The sequence below is a fragment of the Macrobrachium rosenbergii genome, chromosome 46, assembly GCF_040412425.1.
Source record: "Macrobrachium rosenbergii isolate ZJJX-2024 chromosome 46, ASM4041242v1, whole genome shotgun sequence".
In the NCBI taxonomy this organism is placed as follows: domain Eukaryota; kingdom Metazoa; phylum Arthropoda; class Malacostraca; order Decapoda; family Palaemonidae; genus Macrobrachium; species Macrobrachium rosenbergii.
In genome coordinates this window covers 15622141-15642892 of record NC_089786.1, presented here as the reverse complement: position 1 = coordinate 15642892, position 20752 = coordinate 15622141, and the positions used below count along the sequence as shown (strand labels likewise).

Here is a 20752-nt window from a genome sequence, read left to right as displayed (position 1 = left end):
AAATACATAACGACAAGATCCCACCTATTAAAAAAGAAAAAATTAGATAAAAACGTATTAAAAAGCAGGAAGAATAGTATTAGGGTAGTAATGCATTGCATTTTCACTTGAACTTCTAAGTTCCAACTGCACATTCTCTGGGAAGCTGTTCCACAGTCCAACGGTGTGAGGAGTCAAGGACCTCTGGAACTAAGTAGTTGGACAGTGAGGCACGTTTACTGGATATTGGTGCTGCTGTTCAGCGAATCTGGTTGCTATCAGCACATAAAGGGATCAGGGATCACTTGTGAATGTGAAAGATCTCTATGAAAGTATAACTTATGAAAAAGTGACAGAGACCATGAGTTGGTGGTACAAGTCATAACTGGTACTATCAGGAAACAGAAACCTACCACCACGAACCACTCAATCTAAAAGGGGGTAAATCTCTGTAAGCAGCAGACATCCACGTTAGCAAACAGTATTCAAGTAAAGTACAAATGACCTAAAAAAGGGTTGCACTGACTTTATCAGTTTTAAATATACTGTATAAGGGTTTAAGAATATTTGTTGAAACTTTCATTAGATGTTTCTCAAAAGTTACACGTAGAAGTTAAAGGCTTCAGTCTCAATCAGCTTAGTTCCATCCCCTGAAGGGGAGGCTGGGGTGGAAAATCTGAGAGATCTGCTAATCAATAGTGTATTCGTTTTACTGGAGTTCAGCCTCATATCCCACTGAATAAACCATTCCCTGATCAGGTCCATGTCCCAACTGCGGCTGAGGGTAGCTTCTTTTCTCATAAGTGGAGACTTTACTACACCAAGTATTGTATCACTAGCGTCCTGAACAATATTGTTTTCCAGGCCAACCACCAATTTTATCACTTTTATTCACTAAAAACAACAGTGGACAAAGAACACTGCCTGTGGAACTCCAGACCAATAGGTCTTGGTTCACTAAAGATCCTGTCCGTACAACTCACTGCTGCCTAATTGCAAGAAAATCTTTTGAACTAATCCTAAATCACATCTATACACCCCAAGATTCCAGTTTCTAAGTGCATTGTGATTTACTAAATAGAAAGCAGCACTAAAAATCTATTTGAATTCTGCGTTCAAACCCATCATCAAGGTTCTCTTGCAAATGGCATGTCAAGTCCAAAAGCACAATACGGGTACCCATCAGCCTTCCGTATGCATATTTATTATCAGCGAACAATTGTTTGAATTCTATACACTGAAAAATAAGTTTTTCAGAAACTTTGGAGAGCACAGGCAGGAGAGCTTGGCCTGTAGTTACTGCAGTCTGCAGATGTGCCACTTTTTGAAACAGGCACTAATTTCTAGGCTTGCTATCATCCACAAAGATACCATGTTGATATAATCTATAAAATCTAGTAATCTTAGGAGACAAGACACTAGAAACTTTTTTTAAAAATACAAGGGGAAGCAACCATCAGGATTTTCTCTAGCCCATCTATCAAGATCGAGATTTTTTTAACATCCCTGGAGTGAATTGCAAATTTTGTAAGAACATGTTCAGGTTAAGCAACAAGGACAGGGATACCATAAGCAGACTGCGTAACTTTAAAAGCTCGATGAAACTGTTCAGGCTTTTCTCTAGGATGATACAATCACTTGATTACCAATTCTTTTAGCATGGTACTTCCAGTCAAGGTGCATGGCCCAGTAGTCCAGTCATTTACTCTAATAGGACCCTCAGTACAATGTAGTTTCTTCACGGTTTGTCTGTACTAAATCTTTTATTCTTCTCAATGTTGTAAAATTTTAATGCAACCCACATTACCAGGGGTTCATCCTTTTTTCACATCTGCAAATTTCAAGTTTTGTAGTGGTCCCTCTCCAATTTATACTTTCTTCTAAATGAAATTTCAACACTTTCAAGATGCCAATGCACAATAAAAAGCTAACCAGGCAACCAGTACAATGCAGTCTGAAATTAGAACGGGACCACCTGACAAACACCAATTGTTTGCAGAATATTTGCCTGAAGAAAATAGTTACAATATTACCAAACCTGCAAGTTCAGGGCAAGGGCAACAGCCAATTACCCAGGTAACCTAAAAGCGCAACACACATCACAAGCTATGCTTGTCACTTATCTACCTCTGGAAAAGGAAACATTAGCTAATATATTAACTGAACCGTTTATTCATTAATAAAACAATTATTTGAAAATCTTTCCTTGATTAAATTTGCGACCCTTATTATCTGCACCAGTCCATTTGAAATATTGATCGACGAGTTTCTTAGTTTCTTCTGAATCAGGGTCAAGCTTCTTCCACTCATACGATTCATAATCTACTGTCCAATCGTCACAAAGCTTCAAAGAAAAATAAAATACATTAGTACATGATGAATACACGAGGCACTTTAAGGGGTGTGCTGACTGCCAAACTTCAAGGGATTATTGAATTTTAGTAATTAACAGTTTTCAACTGTTTTGTCTAAATAAACATATCCTGGAGTGTTAATGCTACACATTTTGGGGGGGGGATTGTTTTATTGACAATTTTGTTCATCACTTGTATGACACTGAATCACAACTTGTAAAAAAAGATCTGTATGAATAATTCAGGATAGGATCAAGTAAGTTATCCAATGTTTTGGACTGTTGTGTAAATAAACACATCTTGAAACATTATGGCTAAAAAATTGTTCAGATGGGTTCAAGGACAATTCTGTTCAATGTGAGTAAGGCACTGCGAACGAGAAATTGTAAAAAACCTAAGCCTGTAAGAATAATCCTGGATAGGATCAAGTTTGAGTTATAAACTTTTTTGGCCTGTTTTACGTGCAAATAAACGTATCTTGAAACTTATTTATTTTTTTTTTTTTTAAGGAATAGTTTCAAGATGCGTTTATTTGCTCGTAATACAGGCCAAAAAAGTTTATAGCTCAAACTTTATCTTATCCAGGATTATTCATACAGACTTACGTTTCTTACAATTTCTCGTTCATGGTGCCTTACTCGCAATGAACAAAGTTGTCCATGAACCAATTCAAATATTTTTTATTTTTTTAAGGAAAAAGTTTAGATTGGTTCATGGACACTTTTGTTCATCGCTTGTATGGCACTGTGAATGACAGATTGTAAAATAAAAAAATCACAAATAGTCACCCACTAATCTCCCATTCTAGTGGTAGTATAAGAGAAAACCAGTTGTAGTGATATAGGAATAACGATCAAGATTTCTTCATTTTTTCAAGACTTTTGAACACCCAAAAATATTTTTCTTCTGTTTTGTGAAAAAATGTCAAAACTAATACTTAGATCTCCAAGAACACTAAAACAAGACATGTTTATTCATTATTAGTTGTAGAATACGTGGTAAAAATTTGAAGCAAATCCCTTCAATCATAAGGTAGAAAGTCATTTACTAATGGAGTCTTAAGGTGTTGGCGCTCCCCAAAACTGCAAATTTAGGTACAACATAAATCAAGAGAGAGCACAGTTCTATTCATCTGATTACCAGTACATTGTAAATTTCAGGGCATATTTCTTATAAAACAAAACAATTTTAGTGCAAAAAAATCAGCTGCTGAACTGTCATAGTTTCACAGTTATTACAAAATCAGCATTTTTTTTTGCCATTTTCTCACTTATTTTTTTCCAAAAATAAATTCTTGTTTCTCCAAGGAGACTAAACCAAATTCAATGAAACTTCTAGAGTGTAGTAAACTACATATCTTGATTTTGTCCTGGGCAAATTCATTTTTGAGTTTTTTTTTTATTTATTCTGCATAATATTTTTGAAAAGTGACACCATGATTTTTTCAACTGTATTAAAAAATTATCTTTAGAGGTCGAATTTCTAAACCTCCCCAAGGGAGAATTTCCATTGTAAGTTGTAGAATAAGTGGTAAAAATCTGAAGCAAATCCCTTAAATCATCAGGCAGCAACAAGCACTTACTTTGAATTGGGACATGATGGCATCAGTGCTCCCCTTAAATCAATCATTAACACATTTGGCAGACAATTTTAGCATGACAAAACTAAAAATGAAACTAGGAAAAGCTCCAAGGGAAACCAAATTTTACAGAAAACTTACTGGGAAGCAAAGGTCGTGACCCCTCCAGACCCAAATTCCAGAAATATTGTTTGCGTTATCTTCTCCAAATACACACATTGAAGCGAAGGCATTCTTACGAAGCTTATCTACACGTTGGTACATACCTGAGTAATAGTAATAAAAAATTATGAAATACTAGTGTCTGTTTTGCTAAATTTTTTATTAATTATCGAGAGCATTTTGAAAATTTCAGATGGCTTACAAGCAGGTTTCTACACAAGGTATACTCTTGTAAGGAGACAAAAATAATAACTCTTCTCACTTACCACCAATAAGATTACAGGTCATGAACACTTTGGTCAGCTCATCAGCGTACCTGTAAAATTCAAGTTTGCTATATAGTGCTAGAGCTTAATTAAATGGCTGGAATTGTCAGTGGAAAAGAAAAAGAAAAGAAAATTAAGTTGGAATAAATCAATCAATTAACAAAGTCGAGACTTAGAAACCACCAATTTATATACATAGCATGAAATCCACTAACTTTGATACTTAATACTCACTTGTATTCACAATACCAAATAGAGTAGTGGTTCTTGTCAAACTTCTCCCAGAAGTAGGGTACAGACTTGTCTTCGTCATTGTTGGAATAAAACCGCTTGAAGTCATCCATGTTGAAGTCTCTGAAAAATAGGGTAAATTTTGAGTTACAAGAAAAACCACTTCCAAGGATACATTGCACTGGACTTTGACAATATTCAACTCTGCTTATTAATAATTAGAAAAGGATCAAAATGTTAAAAAAGTAAATAAAATTCTGCTAATCAAACCAGTAACACCTAATTCTACTAGGGCTTGTGTAAACCACACACTACACAGATGAGAAATGTACAGGTCCCCTCATCGTATTGTTATAACACTTCACTAGTAACAAAAAAGCTCCGCAACAAACCACCAAACTTTCTTAGCGGTACAGACAAGCACGAAAACAATTATATTTCTTTGGCTGCATTCCCTGTTGCCTGTAATATTATACACATAATACACTGTTTAACAACATTGCTATCCACATGACTAATAACAAGCACGGTTATCAATCAAGTCTGGATGAGAACGAAGACACCACACTAGCCTAAGGCATAAGGCTTAAGATACGTACCTAAACCAATCTTGAAAGTGACCATGTCTACCATTAGATGAAAATAGCAGAAGAGGGCTTTCTGGCTTTCATAGCAATGTAAAATTATCTTCCATTCTACACCTATCACAGAATCATAACTTCTGTGTTTACCTCTAAACATTATGTGGAAACCTGTTTAACAAGATTTATCCACTCTGCCACTGGTATGCATTTCCTGCAGAGATTGCCTGTAGTTTTTCTAACAAGTGCTTAGTTACCACTGATGACACTTGAAACTGTGTATGTTTAATGAAAGCAGCCATCATTATGCATCGAACCTACATAACACCTACCACAGAAGTGCCATACACATGAAACCCATCAGAATCAGTGCCTGCCACCTACTGAGCTTCAGCCTACATATAAGCTTATGACTATATGGTTCTTGGTGGGACCTTCAAGTTTCTGAGAAATTACAGTAGGCTTCCCGCTTCCAGATACTACTTGAGTGGCAAAATATGTTCAAAATATTTTCACGACATCCCACGGCTGGCAGTAGTTCTACAACTTCTACTACCAATTGAAGGGTATTTACAATCACTACATAATGTTCGCAAATTATTACCAAAAATTGCATCCAGTTTTTAAAAAACTGGTGCTGTCTAAGGCATCTTAAAAAGTGGGAAAGTTTACACCGGAGGTTAAACAAGCAAATGAGTTTAATGTCTAAACTGTAAAACAGGAAATACTCTACTTGTATTCTTCCCATACTAATTCCATTTTCATTCATTACTGTATTTCATAATTTTGCCACATTTCCTGTGTCTCAATATTCACATTTGATATATATACATTATAATCTTAATTATAAAAAACCACTTCAAGATATAAGCAGGCATGAATATTAAAGAAATCTTACCGGGACTCTCACAGCAACTTGTGAAACAAACCAACTGTAATACTAGGTTGTTACAGTTTACTTATATTCCCAATTTTGGCTATATCTACAAGGTTTCCTTACCCAAGTAACACTGACCACCAACCTCCATTCTACCCTAAATTTTTGAGCACTCACAAACTGTAAGGTCTAGAACACTTAATTCTAAGCTCTCTTCAACCTTCCCCCCCCCCCCCAAATGCCACAACACTCCCAAAGTCCTCAGTCTTGGCTAAGTTGTTTCTTCTCCAGTTTCTGTATACAAATTGTCTTGCACAAGAGTCACAGCAGAAGATTTACTTTACCCTCAATTTGACCCCATAACTGTAAGATAGAACAATCAGGGAACACTTAAGAGGGGTTGAGACTTTTCTTAGTGTTGATACTTATCTGAAGTATTACTCACCATCTTGCCTTCAAGACCACCCAGAAATACACAACGCGAAATCAAGTGAACAATAGTAGTCAAATTAAAGCCATTCTACTGATGTAGGATACACCAATGGCAGGTAAGCAAAATCTCTCTGCTGATTATGGCATCAAAGCATAGCCCACTTTTGGTATGCTCTAGTTCACTTAGTTCCTCACATGCTTGGATCATAACTGGACAACACCTCTTCAATTTCTACTGTATATCAAGTTTATGTTTCTTTGGACGCCTATTCCCATTCAAATATATTGCATATGCAGTCTCCTTTTGGTATTATCTTCTGCTGTCCTTACCCCATTCACAACTGTTTCAGGAAAATGAATTGCACCTTGTAAATTTTACAAATTGTCTTCCTCAAAATTTAACAGGCTGTATATACAATTAGGTCATTTGCATCAACTGTTTACCTATAAACAATGTAACAAAATATGCATCCTGGGTCTTACTCCAACCTGCCACAGTATTTGGCACAAAAACCCAATCCACTTTCTCAGTACAAAGTATTTTGTACAGAAAAAAGGAACATTCAAATCTTTGATTTCAGACTGACTTCATAACTAAAACAGAATAAGGGTACACTGACTGAGGGGTGTCACATGTAGTTTGCCCACAAACTACTGAACTACTTAACAGTGACAGTCCCAAGTTCTACCATGAAAACAAACTACTGAACTACTTTACAGTGACACATTCCCCAGTTCTATCATAAAACCAAGGGCATGCACACCACAAAAGCTCAAAATCCAAGGTGGCACACACATTCTATAGCCAATAAAAATTACCCAAGAAATGTTTCTTCTCTAGTTACTCGGACAACAAATGTGTCGAGTCGTAGAGCGAAGAATTATTTTACCCTCAGTTGGGACCCCTTGATTGTCTTATAAACAACCAAGGCACACAAGCTAAGGGAAGTCAAACCAGTGTTCAAAGGAACATTAACCTGTCAACTTTCATTATAATCAATTGTAAACCATTAAAATACTCTGCACTTACTTTTAACACTTGGAAATATTTTCCCAAAATCTAAACTATTCACCTTTTCTAATAGCATTCCTACACCGTACATTGATTATACTCAATGATGAGAAAGGCCACAAATTCATATATAAGGAACAATACTTGGATTTTATATAACAAATGATATGATACGGTTTAATGTCGTGCGCCAAAAATTTGGCAAACCTGCATTCCTGTTTGGACTGGGTGCATCAAGGTAACTAGAATAACAATTATGAGCACCAATATAGCAAAATTACTGGAAAGTGAAGAGGTCTAGTATATGTATTCTCAATTGTCCCTGCAACTCTAAAAACAGCAAACCTGGTAACACTATTTAATAAAGTTTAAAGTTTATTGCAATAACCTCTTATTCCAAACACACTTACAGCTAATTAGGTCACAACATCAATAATTTCTCTGAATGTGCATTATTCTTATTCACACCATAGGCAATGAATGAAAACATTCCCTTACCAATCACCTCGTATTTACCTGTTCAAGATTTGCTCAAGGAACCTTAGCGATCTTTTAACCATGTAGCTGGCATATCTGAGTGATTACTCATGGGCATGTTTCTTCTCAGTTTTACCCAACACAAAAAATGCATTAAGCCATACAGATAAGAATTTATTATGCCCCAAGGTTGACCCCATGACTGCATAAAAACAACCAGGGAACACATGACTTGGGGTTTCAACATCAAAAATTACACCAGAACTTTTCATATTGTACACTTAGTCTTTATCAAAAATAAATTTTACAACAAACCCAACAGGACTGGATCATTACTACTTTGGTTCGGCATTCTCATTTGAAAAGAACTCGTGCAACTTGTTCAACACAGATCTGTTGCGTGTTACTCTAGGCTGGCCACTGGAGGTTGGCTCACTTAGTACCTTCTCAAGAAGCTCCTTTCCACCATCAACAAAGGCATGTCTAAGATTGTCCAAAGTCAAACCAGACTTGCCAACCGTTTCTGCCATGCCACTTGAAAGATGTTTCGAGTCAACAAGGGATTGTAGCGACTCTGCATTCTCCTTGCCCTTTTTACTATATTCAATGTAATCCAAAAGAGACTGGTAGGTGAAGGAAAACTTGAGCAGCTTTTTGTCACTCAAGTTATGCTTCATTACAAGCTTTTGCAGTGACTGTACATCAGCCAATGAATCATGAGCCTCATAGGATTCCTTCAAGACTTTTGTCACAAGTTCCTCTTGCCTATAGCTGGACATTTTTGGGTAAAGCTCTTTAAACATTGGAAGTGTGTCAATAAACCCTGCTACCAGCTGACCTAATTCCTCTAACAGGCCATATTTTTTGTAGTTATTAACAAGACGCCTTGCATCGAAGTTGTAACAATTGTGAGCCACAAGTACAACAGGTGCTATAGGTCTTATCCAGTGAAGCCATTTTTGTAACGCTTCACGGGGCTCTAAAGCTTCCACCATCTTTCCTCTCAAATGCAAGGAACCAGAATCAAACGTCAACCCAGTTATTTCCGATGCTCTCCACGAAACCTTTTTGCTTGGCAAGATATACTGATTGAAATACTGCTGACCAACCACAGATGACAACTGAACAATATCACAGTCTGCCTCTAGCCCAGTTGTTTCTAAATCAAAATACACTACTAATTTTGGCATTGATTCAATGTGTTTCAGATGAACCTTTTCCACAGTAGGAGGAACAAGGACGTCCGAGGATGAGCTGCCCCTAGGTGTAATATTTTCAACTACAGGAAGATAAGTTGTGGTGTCAGAATCATACAGGGAAGAACCTCCATCAGAACTTTGGCTTTCTACTAAAGGAATAAGGGTTGGGATGGAAGAACTCCCACCTGACCCTTGGTTGCTGTCTTGTTCCCTCGGCTTGTCCCCATCCAACCTAAAAACATGACAACTGTCAATGTTTTTATTTGGAGGTAAGAAACGACAAGTTCCCCATCAGTTCACTTCAAGGTAAATTCTAAAAACCACCCCAAAATTCCCTTAAACATCCCACTTGTCCACATCCTGCACTATTTCAATACCATATACCATCTCTGCTTTCTTCAACTTGAAAGGCATGCAATTTGGGATGAATGATCTTAAAGCTCTTACACTAAAAGCACTATTACATCACTCACCCTGCAGGAAGGGCATCAAGAGGATCTTTGGGTTTGGGTGCAGCTGGGGCAGCAGGAGAGGGTTCCTTCTCTTTCTTAGGCTGCTCCTTTTTGGGTTCCTTTTTCTCCTTTTTCTCTTGCTGTAAAGCAAACATCAATCCAAGTTATAATATTGTACTTTTATCAAAACTTACTCCACATATTGCATGATGAGCTAATTTAATTACCTAGGGCAAGTTTGTACTCATCCTACCTTCTTTTCACCTCCACCCTGCTTGATCTTTCCTTGAACTTCAGCGAATTTCTTATTGTCAAACTGTGCCATTTTTTCACATAACTTAAAGTCACCGATGACAGCTTTCACTTGAGGTTGGTTAATGACGGTTGTAAACCATCGATTGACATTCTGGAATGGCTTCCTGAAGGAGGGTTCCAACACATACTGAAATATTTATAAAGTCTTTATTACCTTTTTAAAATGTATAAATTCATAGTTGGGAAATTTTAATAACTTTTGTATGAATATATTTCCCCAAAAATATATATGTGAAAATGGTATGGGTTTTAAACTCAATGATAAAATTCAAATTAAAATTCCAGTAAAGGCTTATAGAGAACACACCTGGTAGAGATGGAGGAGCGTGCAGCACACTGAAATATCAGCAAGAGAGAGTCGCTCGCCTACCAAGAAGGTGCGGGGTAAGAGATGGGTATTAAGGGCACCAAAGGCTTTCTTAATATCCTCCTTTGCCCTCTCGGTGTTGCCCTTGTTGAACTGCATTATTCCCAGGCAGGGGAAGACCCATGTGCATGAGGCTGGTAGGATTTCATTATCTACGAAGCAAATAAGAGCATTAGTTGGCACTGTGGAAAACCTTTCCATAAATGCATTGCACTAAGAAGCCATTTATCTGGGAAACTTCAAGGCCAACTGTTTCAATATTGGTCATTCCTCAGTAGACCATTACTGAAAAATTGTACTTAGTGACTATTACTCTTTCCTTTGTAAATCCCCTCATTCCCAATAAATGGTAGGGAGCAAGGTAGCAATCAAAGGAAATGCTGTTGATTCTCATACTGAAACATTGGTTAAAGCAGCTGCAACGACATTCGATAAAAAAATACCATTCAGAACAATCAACATGTACTAGGATACAGTATAGGTTACAATTAACCAGCAACACTACAGAACTTCATATTCACATTTTGCAACTTACAGGTTTGATAAAGAACTAACTACTACAGTAATTAAACAATTTATGCAGGAAAAACAAAGATTCTCACCAGCAAAGTTCATCCAGGCAACAATCTGGGCCTGATCCATGGCTGTCTTCCCACGGAGCTGATCATTGGCCACAGCCCATGCAATGGCATTGCTTTCAAAGATGCATTTGCCATCGGTGGTCTCAAACGCTGGTACCTACTTGAAAAAGATATTCATGTATTATCAGTATAAAATACACAACATTATACAGTATTCAAGTCCACAAAGAATGGTCGATACCATAGCTCAAATTCTCTCGTTTTCACACATGGTTAACCTACTTTATTAGCAATTACTGTATTTTCAATTAGCCAATCATTTGAATCATATGTTAGTTCCTTAACTATGATGACAGACACAGAAGCCACATCATCAACTCTTCAGGAACACACAACCAGCAACTTGTACCTCAGCCCCATCAAAACGATGAGAAAAGAGGGCCATTACTGGTGAATTACTCTACCACACTTGTAACACAAAAAAAGTTAACAACTTCATTTGCTGACTAAAAAATGTGGTATAGACAAACACCCAAAGTGAATTACCATTAAAGCTAACAAGTATTTTGAGTGAGAATTACCTTGCCAAGGGGGAATTTCTTCAAAAAGGCATCCGACTTGTTGGTCTCACCAAAAACAAAGTTGTTGTCGACATTGACCTTGGCCCCACTGTACTGTGCTGCAATCAAGGCCTTGAAGGCCCTGAAGTTCTCTGGGTACGTGTACAGCGTCTGCCGATAAGAGGTTCAAGTTGTATAGTTGAAACTAATATGAGAAATTCATTAAATTGCAACAAAATTTTTCCATCACATGTACTTAAGAGCAAGGTGAGTATTTTCAGTGTACACCAATAAAAAAAAAAAAAAACTTCCAAACTATTTCCAAATTCCTACAAATTTTGTAATACTTCGTCATTATGCAAAATGTTTCGATAAGCACTGACCATTTTTTTCAATCCTACTCCACACTTTCTTTGCAACAATCCTACACTATCTCTGAAATATCAATTCTTCCATTTTAAAACCCTACTAAAGCCAACAAATACAATTAGAAACTGTAGACAACTTATTTAACTGTTATCTTTTACAGAAACTAAATATGATTCCGTTCAAATGAGACCACTGGGTGTACTGCACCTACAAGCCTTACGGCATCAAAGAGAATCAATACTACCTGTGACTGTCCACCTGGAGGGGCAAGTCAATACTTCATTAAATTACTTTCACTACCTTCCCTTTAATTCTTTATTAATGGACAAGACAAATGGTACACAATAAAGTATAAATTGATTTAGTGCAATAAAAAATGCAAACCACCACTTTATAAAAAATTAGGCATGCATATTCCTACACTTTCAGAACAAAAGGAGCTTTACAATAAACTGCCACTCCGCCCCAACCAAATAACCAAAACTGAAACATCAAAAATGAAATTTTAATCTTTTGTACATTCCTTATGACAAAACACATGGTGAGATGTCAACTTCGGGGAACATGGACCTTAAAACATTCAACATACTGTTCCAGGCCCACAACCTTACATGCAAATGAAGGATTGCCTTCATTTGGTGATGACATGTGGCACTATGGTAAACAAATTCAAAAGGCATGCTACAATACTACATAAAGTAAACATTTTTGTCCTTTAACCCACAAAAGATCAACCACACAGTATGACCTGAAGAAGTCATTCCACACAGGTTATCCACATTCATGTAACGTTCTCAAGTTTTTAAATTTGTGAGCCTTCATAGCTCATTGTATGGATATTGTTTACGTTGGATGGGTCTTGGCAAACCTCCAGAAACGCAACAGCACCTGAGGCCGTAGGCAGGGTTGCCAGATTTGGCTACAAATGCAAATTGGGCTACTATTTACACCTTTGGGTGACCAGATTTCACAATCTGCTATTGGCGAATTTTTGGGCTACTTTTGATTTGACTTGGGCGCCTTTATTCGATTTGGTCTACTTCCATTTATTTATCAAAATGATAACACCATTGGCCATACAATGCTCTTAGTGCCTCATTAGTCTTCACGGAGGAAGGTTACACTGGCCACTTACATACACTCTAAATAAAGAGGAGGGTGCCAGCTCACATTCTCGATCCAGCCTGACTTTCTGCATGTCATGTCATTTGATTTGTACGATGCCAGTGCTACCAGGTGCCAAAAACAGACATACACCAGCGACCACAGCAGAAAAAAGACATTTGCTTCCACTGCCGTGAATGTGATGTTCCCCTTTGAAATTTGAAAAAATGCTAGAAAAAGAAAATGTAGTTTGTAAGTTGTATTACTGAATAGAGTAAAATTAATGTTTCTGACTAACAGTATCTCACTCGTGTACCTAAATAAATAAGAAATTTAGTTTGTTCAATTTGTGTGTAACTGTTAATGAAATGATGAGGGCAAATTTTAGAAAATAACTCTCTCCCAAGTGTGGTAGGCTATGATATTAAAGTTCAACTTATATTTACACAAGGAAGAGGCTCCATACTGTCTCACCAAACTTGGCATGACCAAAAAAAAGTTAAGTATATCTTAGTTTAACCAGACCACTGAGCTGGTTAACAGCTCTCCTAGGGCTGGCCCGAAGGATTAGACTTATTTTTACGTGGCTAAGAACCAACTGGTTACCTAGCAACGGGACCTACAGCTTATTGTGGAATCCGAACCACATTATGACAAGAAGTGAATTTCTATCACCAGAAATAAACTCTAATTCTTCATTGGAGGTTCGGAGTCAAACGCTGGGCCAACAGCGTGCCAGTCAAAAGCTCTACCACCCCTCCAAAGAAGAACTTTTTTTGACCAATAACAAAATGGAGGATAAAATCAAAAAAATGCTATGGGCTGATACAGTAATTTGAAAATTGATTAGATGATTGGCTGAATTCAACCTGATAATTACTGGGCCCAAGACTGCATGCACGCAAATAATGTAGGCATGACTAAAGTTGTCAATTTCTATTCAACCTAGTGCCTTACCAATCTGCTGAGTAAAGGCTAGCCTTTTTTTCCCCCTTCACTTGTCATTCCAAGTTTAGTGTGACATTTTTCCCTACCCTTTTCTACTTTTTTTCATAAGTCTCTTTCCATCCCAAATCTGGTGCTGTCTGCAAAGCTGTATGTCAAAGTGCTGAATGGAATATCCACATGGTACCATAGTAGGCGAGCCCAAACCATTTCTTGTGGTAAAATGCAGGCAGCAAGGGCAAGTCCATGATTCCATTACAGGACGTTCGATCCACATAAAAATAACATTTGATCACCATGCTCTAAGCCATTCAGTAATCTTTCCATTATATGACAGCAAATCTCCCCCAAAACAGGTCTTTTGGTTCCTCCCATTTGGTGATGGGAATTTCATACCCTGCCAAACCATATGCACAAGTCGACTAGGTCACACCCTAAATTTAAGGGATTTGAATCGCTCCTCCTAATATCCCAGTGTTAATTTTCAGATTCTAGCATGCACAATAATTATATGAACTGTGAAACTTAAATTATTGTTTGTGAAGAGTCTCATGTCATATCAAAACTGAGCACTCTACATTTAAATAATTAAAGTCACAATTGGAATTAACAAAATTTTTCAGCTCAAGCTGCCAGAAAACCTTCGCCAAAGACATCTTGCACTAGACATTTTGAACTGAGCCTTGCATTTCCACTATTGCTTCCTGTAAACAGAAGGCCACAAGCCACAATACCCTCGCCAAAGACATCTTGCACTAGACATATTGAACTGGGCCTTAAACTTTCAATTTTGCCTCCTGTAAACACAAGGCCACAAAAGTTTGGAAACTGAAGATTTTGACTTCAATGACTTGAAATATGGTAAGGAGTGCACTTGTCCTTTTCATAAGGCAAGCATATGTCGTGATTTTTGTGCTACAAGTGATGGGTAGCTTAGGCCAAATCATGCACCCTAGCAAATCTTTCCACTCAATGGTCTACTTCTTTATTTTCACTTTTAATTGAGAGGGGGGAACCCCCCTCCAGACCAGGGAGACAGGATCGGGTGTGGGAAATCTGACGTGGAAATGGGCCAAACCTAACCTTCCCTAGAATGCTGTATCCTGACCAATCCAGTCCTTGCCTACCTAACCTGACTTAAGAGTGTCGTGCCACTGGCTGGGGGGGAGACCCTTTGCCTCCCCAAAGTAATCTAACCTTTGGGCGTCATGCCCTGAACTAACCAGAAATTACCTTCCCACCTGCCCAGAGGAAACTGGGCTAGTCCCTTTGTCCAAAACTTGAAACTCAACATAAGCAATGAGTTTGTCTCAATATTTGGCATTACTTATTATGTAAGGAAGGCTGATTAGGCAATATTTTTTAGTTAATTAACTAACTTCTAGGTAGCAGTAGCCTAGGGCAGTCCACGTGTTCAAATGCAAGCATGCTGACGACAGGTGTTCCCCTTCACATTTGGTGCTATTGCAGTTACTCGTATGCAGAACAGTGGGTCTACTGGTAAACTTTAATTTAGTTGTGCAGCATGTTTTCCCCCCAGTTGTCGACCGGATCGGGTTTCTCATACATAAATAAGCCTAACCTTTCATATAATGCTGGGTCCTGACCTAACCAGATCTTACCCACCTAACCTAACTTCGGGTGACCTAACCAGATCTTGCCCACCTAACCTAACTTCGGGCAATGCGCCCAGACGGGGGGTGGCGGCATAACCTGTCCCCGTTGGTGACTGGCAGAAATCAGGCTGCACAACGTATTTAAAGTTTTACTGGTCTACCTCTCCCAAGGTGCTATTTCTCCTACTGTCCATGAATTTTCCATGTCCCATCCAAAATATAACCTAGTTTCCCAACAGGTAACTCAATTACCATGATTCAGCTTTCTGCCTTTTCATATCTCGTGTGTTGGCCGAAAATATGCCAATCTTGAAAATTTTAATCGAATTTTGATCACAAAATAGGATGCAGTTTAGCTGCCTGCCTTGGGACTACTGATTTCAAGCACTTCTTTTCCATCGTCTCATTCTTATCCATTGGAATATTTTCGTTAAGTGATTAGGCATAATGCACTTTTGGTACTGGCCTATACAAAATTGATTACTCTCAAATGGCCTAGGCATTAATAGGTGTGTGTGTGTGTAAAAAAAAAAAAAAAAAAAAAAAAAAAAAAAAAAAAAACCACCAACACCACACCATCACACTGTGCCCGATACTACTGGCTTGGCATAGTTAACCTACTGTTACCATTTTGGTTTCCCTATAACATGTAAGATACATCTACAAAACTTACCCACTTTAGATCTAGGCTAAAATAAAGATCATCTCTTTCAATGAAAATCACACCAGATGCTTACCCAATTTCCAGTGCCTCTGTAATACCCAACAACGCTACATTCCATTGCATTCCTTACTTACTGTATGTTGCTTCTTCAACTTAGTTGTGTTGTTGGGGAAAAAAAGTGTAACTAACCATTCACTGATTGCTATCTGGTTGATAAGGAGTCCTTGTAGGTTAGGCTAGCAGCTGTACATTGCATCATTCATACCCTAATGCCAGTAGTGGTTCTCAAGTGCATTATTAATTTCTACAGCAATAATTCATATATATGAAAACTAGATTACACTTCTGAGGAGTCAAGTGACTTTGGTGACTTTAAATGGGTTAGATTTGTGCAGAGCTTTCCTGATCTTTTGAGACAGACTTGTAGCATATGGGTTTCACACAAGGGGGGCCAGTTAAACTACTCTAGATAATTTTCAACGTAATCTCGGCTTTTAATCATGGCACTGGTGATTAACCAGTACATACCACCCAGCCTAACATCTATGAATGACTACTGTGGTAAGTCATTTTTGTGGTTAAGGTACAATAAATAACTAAACCAAGCAAATATTCATGATTCAAAATTCAGACAGGGCCAGGCTAGCTAGGGTTGTTCGTGAAGGGTTAGGATGAAGCTGTAATTCACTGAATGACTTATGAGGCTCTAAAGCTGGGTAGGTTGGGATGGGTGGGGTTGGTGCCCCCACCAAAAAAGCCGCATTAACATGTATTTTCGTAGTTTGTGCGTTGGTTACCCCCTTCCCTCAACAAAAATTTCACACCGTGGCCTTCAATTTTTTCCCATATAGGGAGGAGTTAGGTCATTAAGGTAGGCTGATTATTACCATGTTTTAGCGCTACTATAGATTAATAAATTTTTTTACTTAATACAGAAATGAATATAGGCCTAATGCAATACATCTGAAGACTGGTCATTTTAATTTACCGTCTTTAGTTTTTACATTCATCCCCAAGGGGCTGGTACTGTACTAGCCTGAACACAGTGCACTGCAGAACTTTTCTATAAAACTACATTCTGCAATTTATAGAATTACAACTAAACTATACCTGGGTAGAAAGTTACATTTCGTTAATACAACACATTTTTAATAACATTTACCACATGTTCGCTTGTTAGCCTATGCACAGCCTACAGTCCTCCTGACTAACTGGCTAGGAATTATGGTCAACATATGTTATAGTTTTTGTTAAATACAAGCACCTCCCCCCATAACAGCAGTGTTCAGTAGCCTACCAGCCCACTGAAATGAATGGTAAAACAAGTTAAAATCTCAGCAAAACAAAACGGGTATTTCAAGTAACAGCTCTGCAAGAACAGTATGGAACGGTTCTACGAATACGAAAGTCGTATGGAACCATATGTTTCAGAAGAGTATGGCTCAGGAAATCTATTATAAAAGGAATCATACTAATCAAATGGCCCTTAAACTAACCTAGTAGGCTGTGTTACTTACCAGGGTGGGTCTGCTCCCTGGCACCCCCAGTAATGGATACTACTTTTTACCAAAGGTTCCCCTATAACACTGCGCATGCACGATAGCATTCCACGATGGCCAGCATACAAAAACAATCCGTTCCAAGGTTAATTACAGTCGACTGACAATATATAATGGTAAGTTAAGCTTAATTATAGTCGACCGACAAAATATAACAGTAAATTCTTGATAAGCAACCAAAAAAACATTTTGAAAGGAAATACCACACGAGGAGCTAATGCTTAGTTCTACCACAAAAAGGAATAATATTAGTATTTTATGTTGTACCACAAAAAGTAAAAACATCTGGGTATTATTTTATAAGTTGCCACACGCGATATGAAATTGTACCCTACATTTCTGCAAAGAACTCCTCAAATTATGACTTACAAGTTATGACAATACTGGCCCATCCCCGCCTCTATCTAATACAGCAAAATTGTAACCAGTTAACACCCTAGGTTACATATTTTACACTGGCAACTTACAAAATTTTACCAAAATCTCTTTAAAGCAAAAGGTAATAACCTCGGTAACAGTAAATCTACGATACATTCAAGAACAAATTAAGAATGTTTTCGTTCAAGGCTACGTATGTTAAGGAGGCTAATGTAGACTGAACGAAAATTACAATATCAACTAGTTTAATATAAATTAACCCTTTTTAATGAAAGCAGGTTAAATGCTGCGCACAAATCTACATAGACCGGCCGAAATAAGCCCAACCCCAACTATGCACGGCGATATTGGCTACCAGCTGCCGGCATGGTGAATAACACCACGCTACTTTTCGCTGTAAGGCTAGCCAGCGAACTTCTAAGTTTAATTCAAATTTAAAAAAACGATAAGCACGCATTAAATTACACTCAGAACACGCAAAGTACACGAAGAGGCTATCGACAGCTGGCACGCCGGGTTCGCCGTGACCATAAATAGACAGGGTTAGTGAAAGCCCCAACATACGCATTGCGGATGAAATGCCCACACCGCCAAACTTCGCTTGGAACAACGAATTCCACAACGAATCCCCAACAACGAGCACCACACCAGTTTGACAAGGACCACATGCAGCCACCGAATACCAAAACTGCCAACGTAAACACCGCCGTGTGACGAAATGTCACGCAAATATCGGCAGATACACGAATGTTTTCATCTTACAAATTAGACCTTAAATGCATAATAATTTTACGAAATCAATACAATACCTCCTCATTCGATAATATACACCCTGCTAAGCAAGCTAACAGGCAGCAAAATTACTCAATCTTCTTGATGCAGTGGATAAATAAAGATAATTTCTGGAAAAGCCGGGACACTCACCCCGTTGACTGCCATGGTTATGGTAGAGGACAGTGAAAGAGCTGCGCATGCGCATTGTCAGATGCCTTTCTTCTTCTGTTCTGGTTGAAGAATTTGGGACTCGGTGAGGTAAACTTTGTGCAGCAGGAATATGATCGTACTGTAGGTTGATTAGACATTTAGGATTTATAGGGAAGCAAGATTTACATCAAACAGAACAATGCGTGATGGAAACAAGGGGGAAATACAACCTTATATCATGGAAAAGCAAAGTTGAGACGACGTGCGCCAGAGGTGGAATGAAAAACAGACGTGGCAAACATTATTATTATTATTATTATTATTATTATTATTATTATTATTATTATTATTATTATTATTATTAGAACTGTAAGCTTTGATGGGAAAGGAAAACGGATTCAATAGAAAGACCAAGCAAGTGCTGGAAGAAAACACTATATATAAATTAAATAAACGTCTACGCCGGAAATATAACAAAGGAAAACCAAATGAGAATTATGAAACTATAAAAAAGAAAATATCTAGAATATTCCCCATTGCTCTTCCTACCTTATAATGGCATCAGAACTAAATGTTACATTGTTTAAAAACGTACTGGAAGAAATAAGCAAATCGTTGACAAATTCCTTCAGTTTCTTTACATCAAACCAAAGAAGAAAATGGAGAAAGAACTCAATAGAGACAGACTCTTGGAACTACAAAAGAGAAATTAAATGCATGCAAGTGGAACATACGACCAATATTGTGGAAAAAAATCTGAAACAGCCTCCTGTTTGTTTCTAAATTGCTTGTGTTCTGTTCTGGGGCATGTAAATATTTCAAAACTTCTTGTCTTCCCAGCAAGACTGCTGACGAACACCCCCATTTACTTTTCTCACATATGTTGGACAGCACAACAGGATATGTTCGAAATGTGTTTTTTCTATTGAATAAATATTTCCAAACCTCTCCATCGTATCTTTTCTTATCCCGAGGTTCTGATGCATTCAGCCTGCCCAAACTAATTACTACTGATTTCATCTGTGTTGTTATTTAAGTTAAGGTTTCCTTTGATCTTCTTCGTTGGAATTTAACACCATCTTTCAGTAGGATCAGCCTCTCGAGTAATCTTTCTCCATACGATTTTATTTTGGGCATCTGCGTGTTCTACACCCGGTAATTTCATGTCTCTTAGACGTCACTCCATCTAATTCTCTGACTACCTCTACTACTTCTATCCTTTGAGGCCATATCCAATGCTTTCTTAACCAGAGCCTCCTCGTCCTGCGAACCACATGACCATACCACCTCATCGTACTTTTCCTGGCTTGATCTGTTATTTTACAAAAAGCCTTCCTTTTAGTTTTCTGTAAAAGAAAACTATTGTGCAGGCTTTGTCTATCCGTCCGCACTTTTTTCTGTCCGTCCTCAGATCTTAAAAACAACTGAGGTTAGAGGGATGTAAACTGGTATGTTGATCATCCACCCCCAAATCATCAGACCTACCAAATTGCAGCCCTCTAGCCTCAGCAGTTTTTTTTTTTTTTATTTTATCTAAGGTTAAAATTAGCCATAATCGTGCTTCTGGCAACGATATAGGATAGGCCACCACCAGGCCATGGTTAAAGTTTCATGGGTCGCGGCTCATACAGCATTATAGAGACCACAGAAAGATAGATCTATTTTCGGTGGCCTTGATTATACGCTGTAGTAGCTGTACAGAAAACTTGATTTCTCCGAAGAAACTTCGGCCAATTTTTTTCTTGTTTTCTCACACGTACACTTTCAAT

At 37.9% G+C, this 20752-nt stretch overlaps 2 protein-coding genes across 2 annotated transcripts; both read right to left on the bottom strand.

The window, feature by feature from the left end:
* Positions 1-2128: 2128 nt before the first annotated feature.
* Positions 2129-19113, bottom strand: eEF1gamma (elongation factor 1-gamma). Its single transcript, XM_067089563.1, has 10 exons — positions 18984-19113; positions 11446-11595; positions 10886-11021; positions 10224-10435; positions 9855-10043; positions 9623-9741; positions 4575-4694; positions 4341-4390; positions 4054-4178; positions 2129-2323 (listed from the first exon to the last, which is right to left on the bottom strand). Exons 1-10 carry the CDS (start codon positions 18996-18998, stop codon positions 2168-2170), a joined length of 1272 nt encoding a protein of 423 aa, XP_066945664.1. The 5' UTR covers positions 18999-19113; the 3' UTR covers positions 2129-2167.
* exu (exuperantia) lies at positions 6828-9440 on the bottom strand (the record flags this gene model as incomplete). The annotated part of the gene is made up of 1 exon (XM_067089282.1): positions 6828-9440. A coding segment is annotated over one exon (1155 nt), but the record flags the coding sequence as incomplete, so codon positions are not given.
* Positions 19114-20752: the final 1639 nt, after the last annotated feature.

Bases quoted from the DNA above. Each gene is read 5' to 3' on its own strand.
- eEF1gamma (XM_067089563.1), bottom strand. The intron at 10,436-10,885 runs GTGAGAATCTTT...TTTGCTTCGTAG, and splicing joins TGCCTGGATGAACTTTGCTG to ATAATGAAATCCTACCAGCC. The intron at 4,179-4,340 runs GTAAGTGAGAAG...ACTATTACTCAG, and splicing joins GACCTGTAATCTTATTGGTG to GTATGTACCAACGTGTAGAT.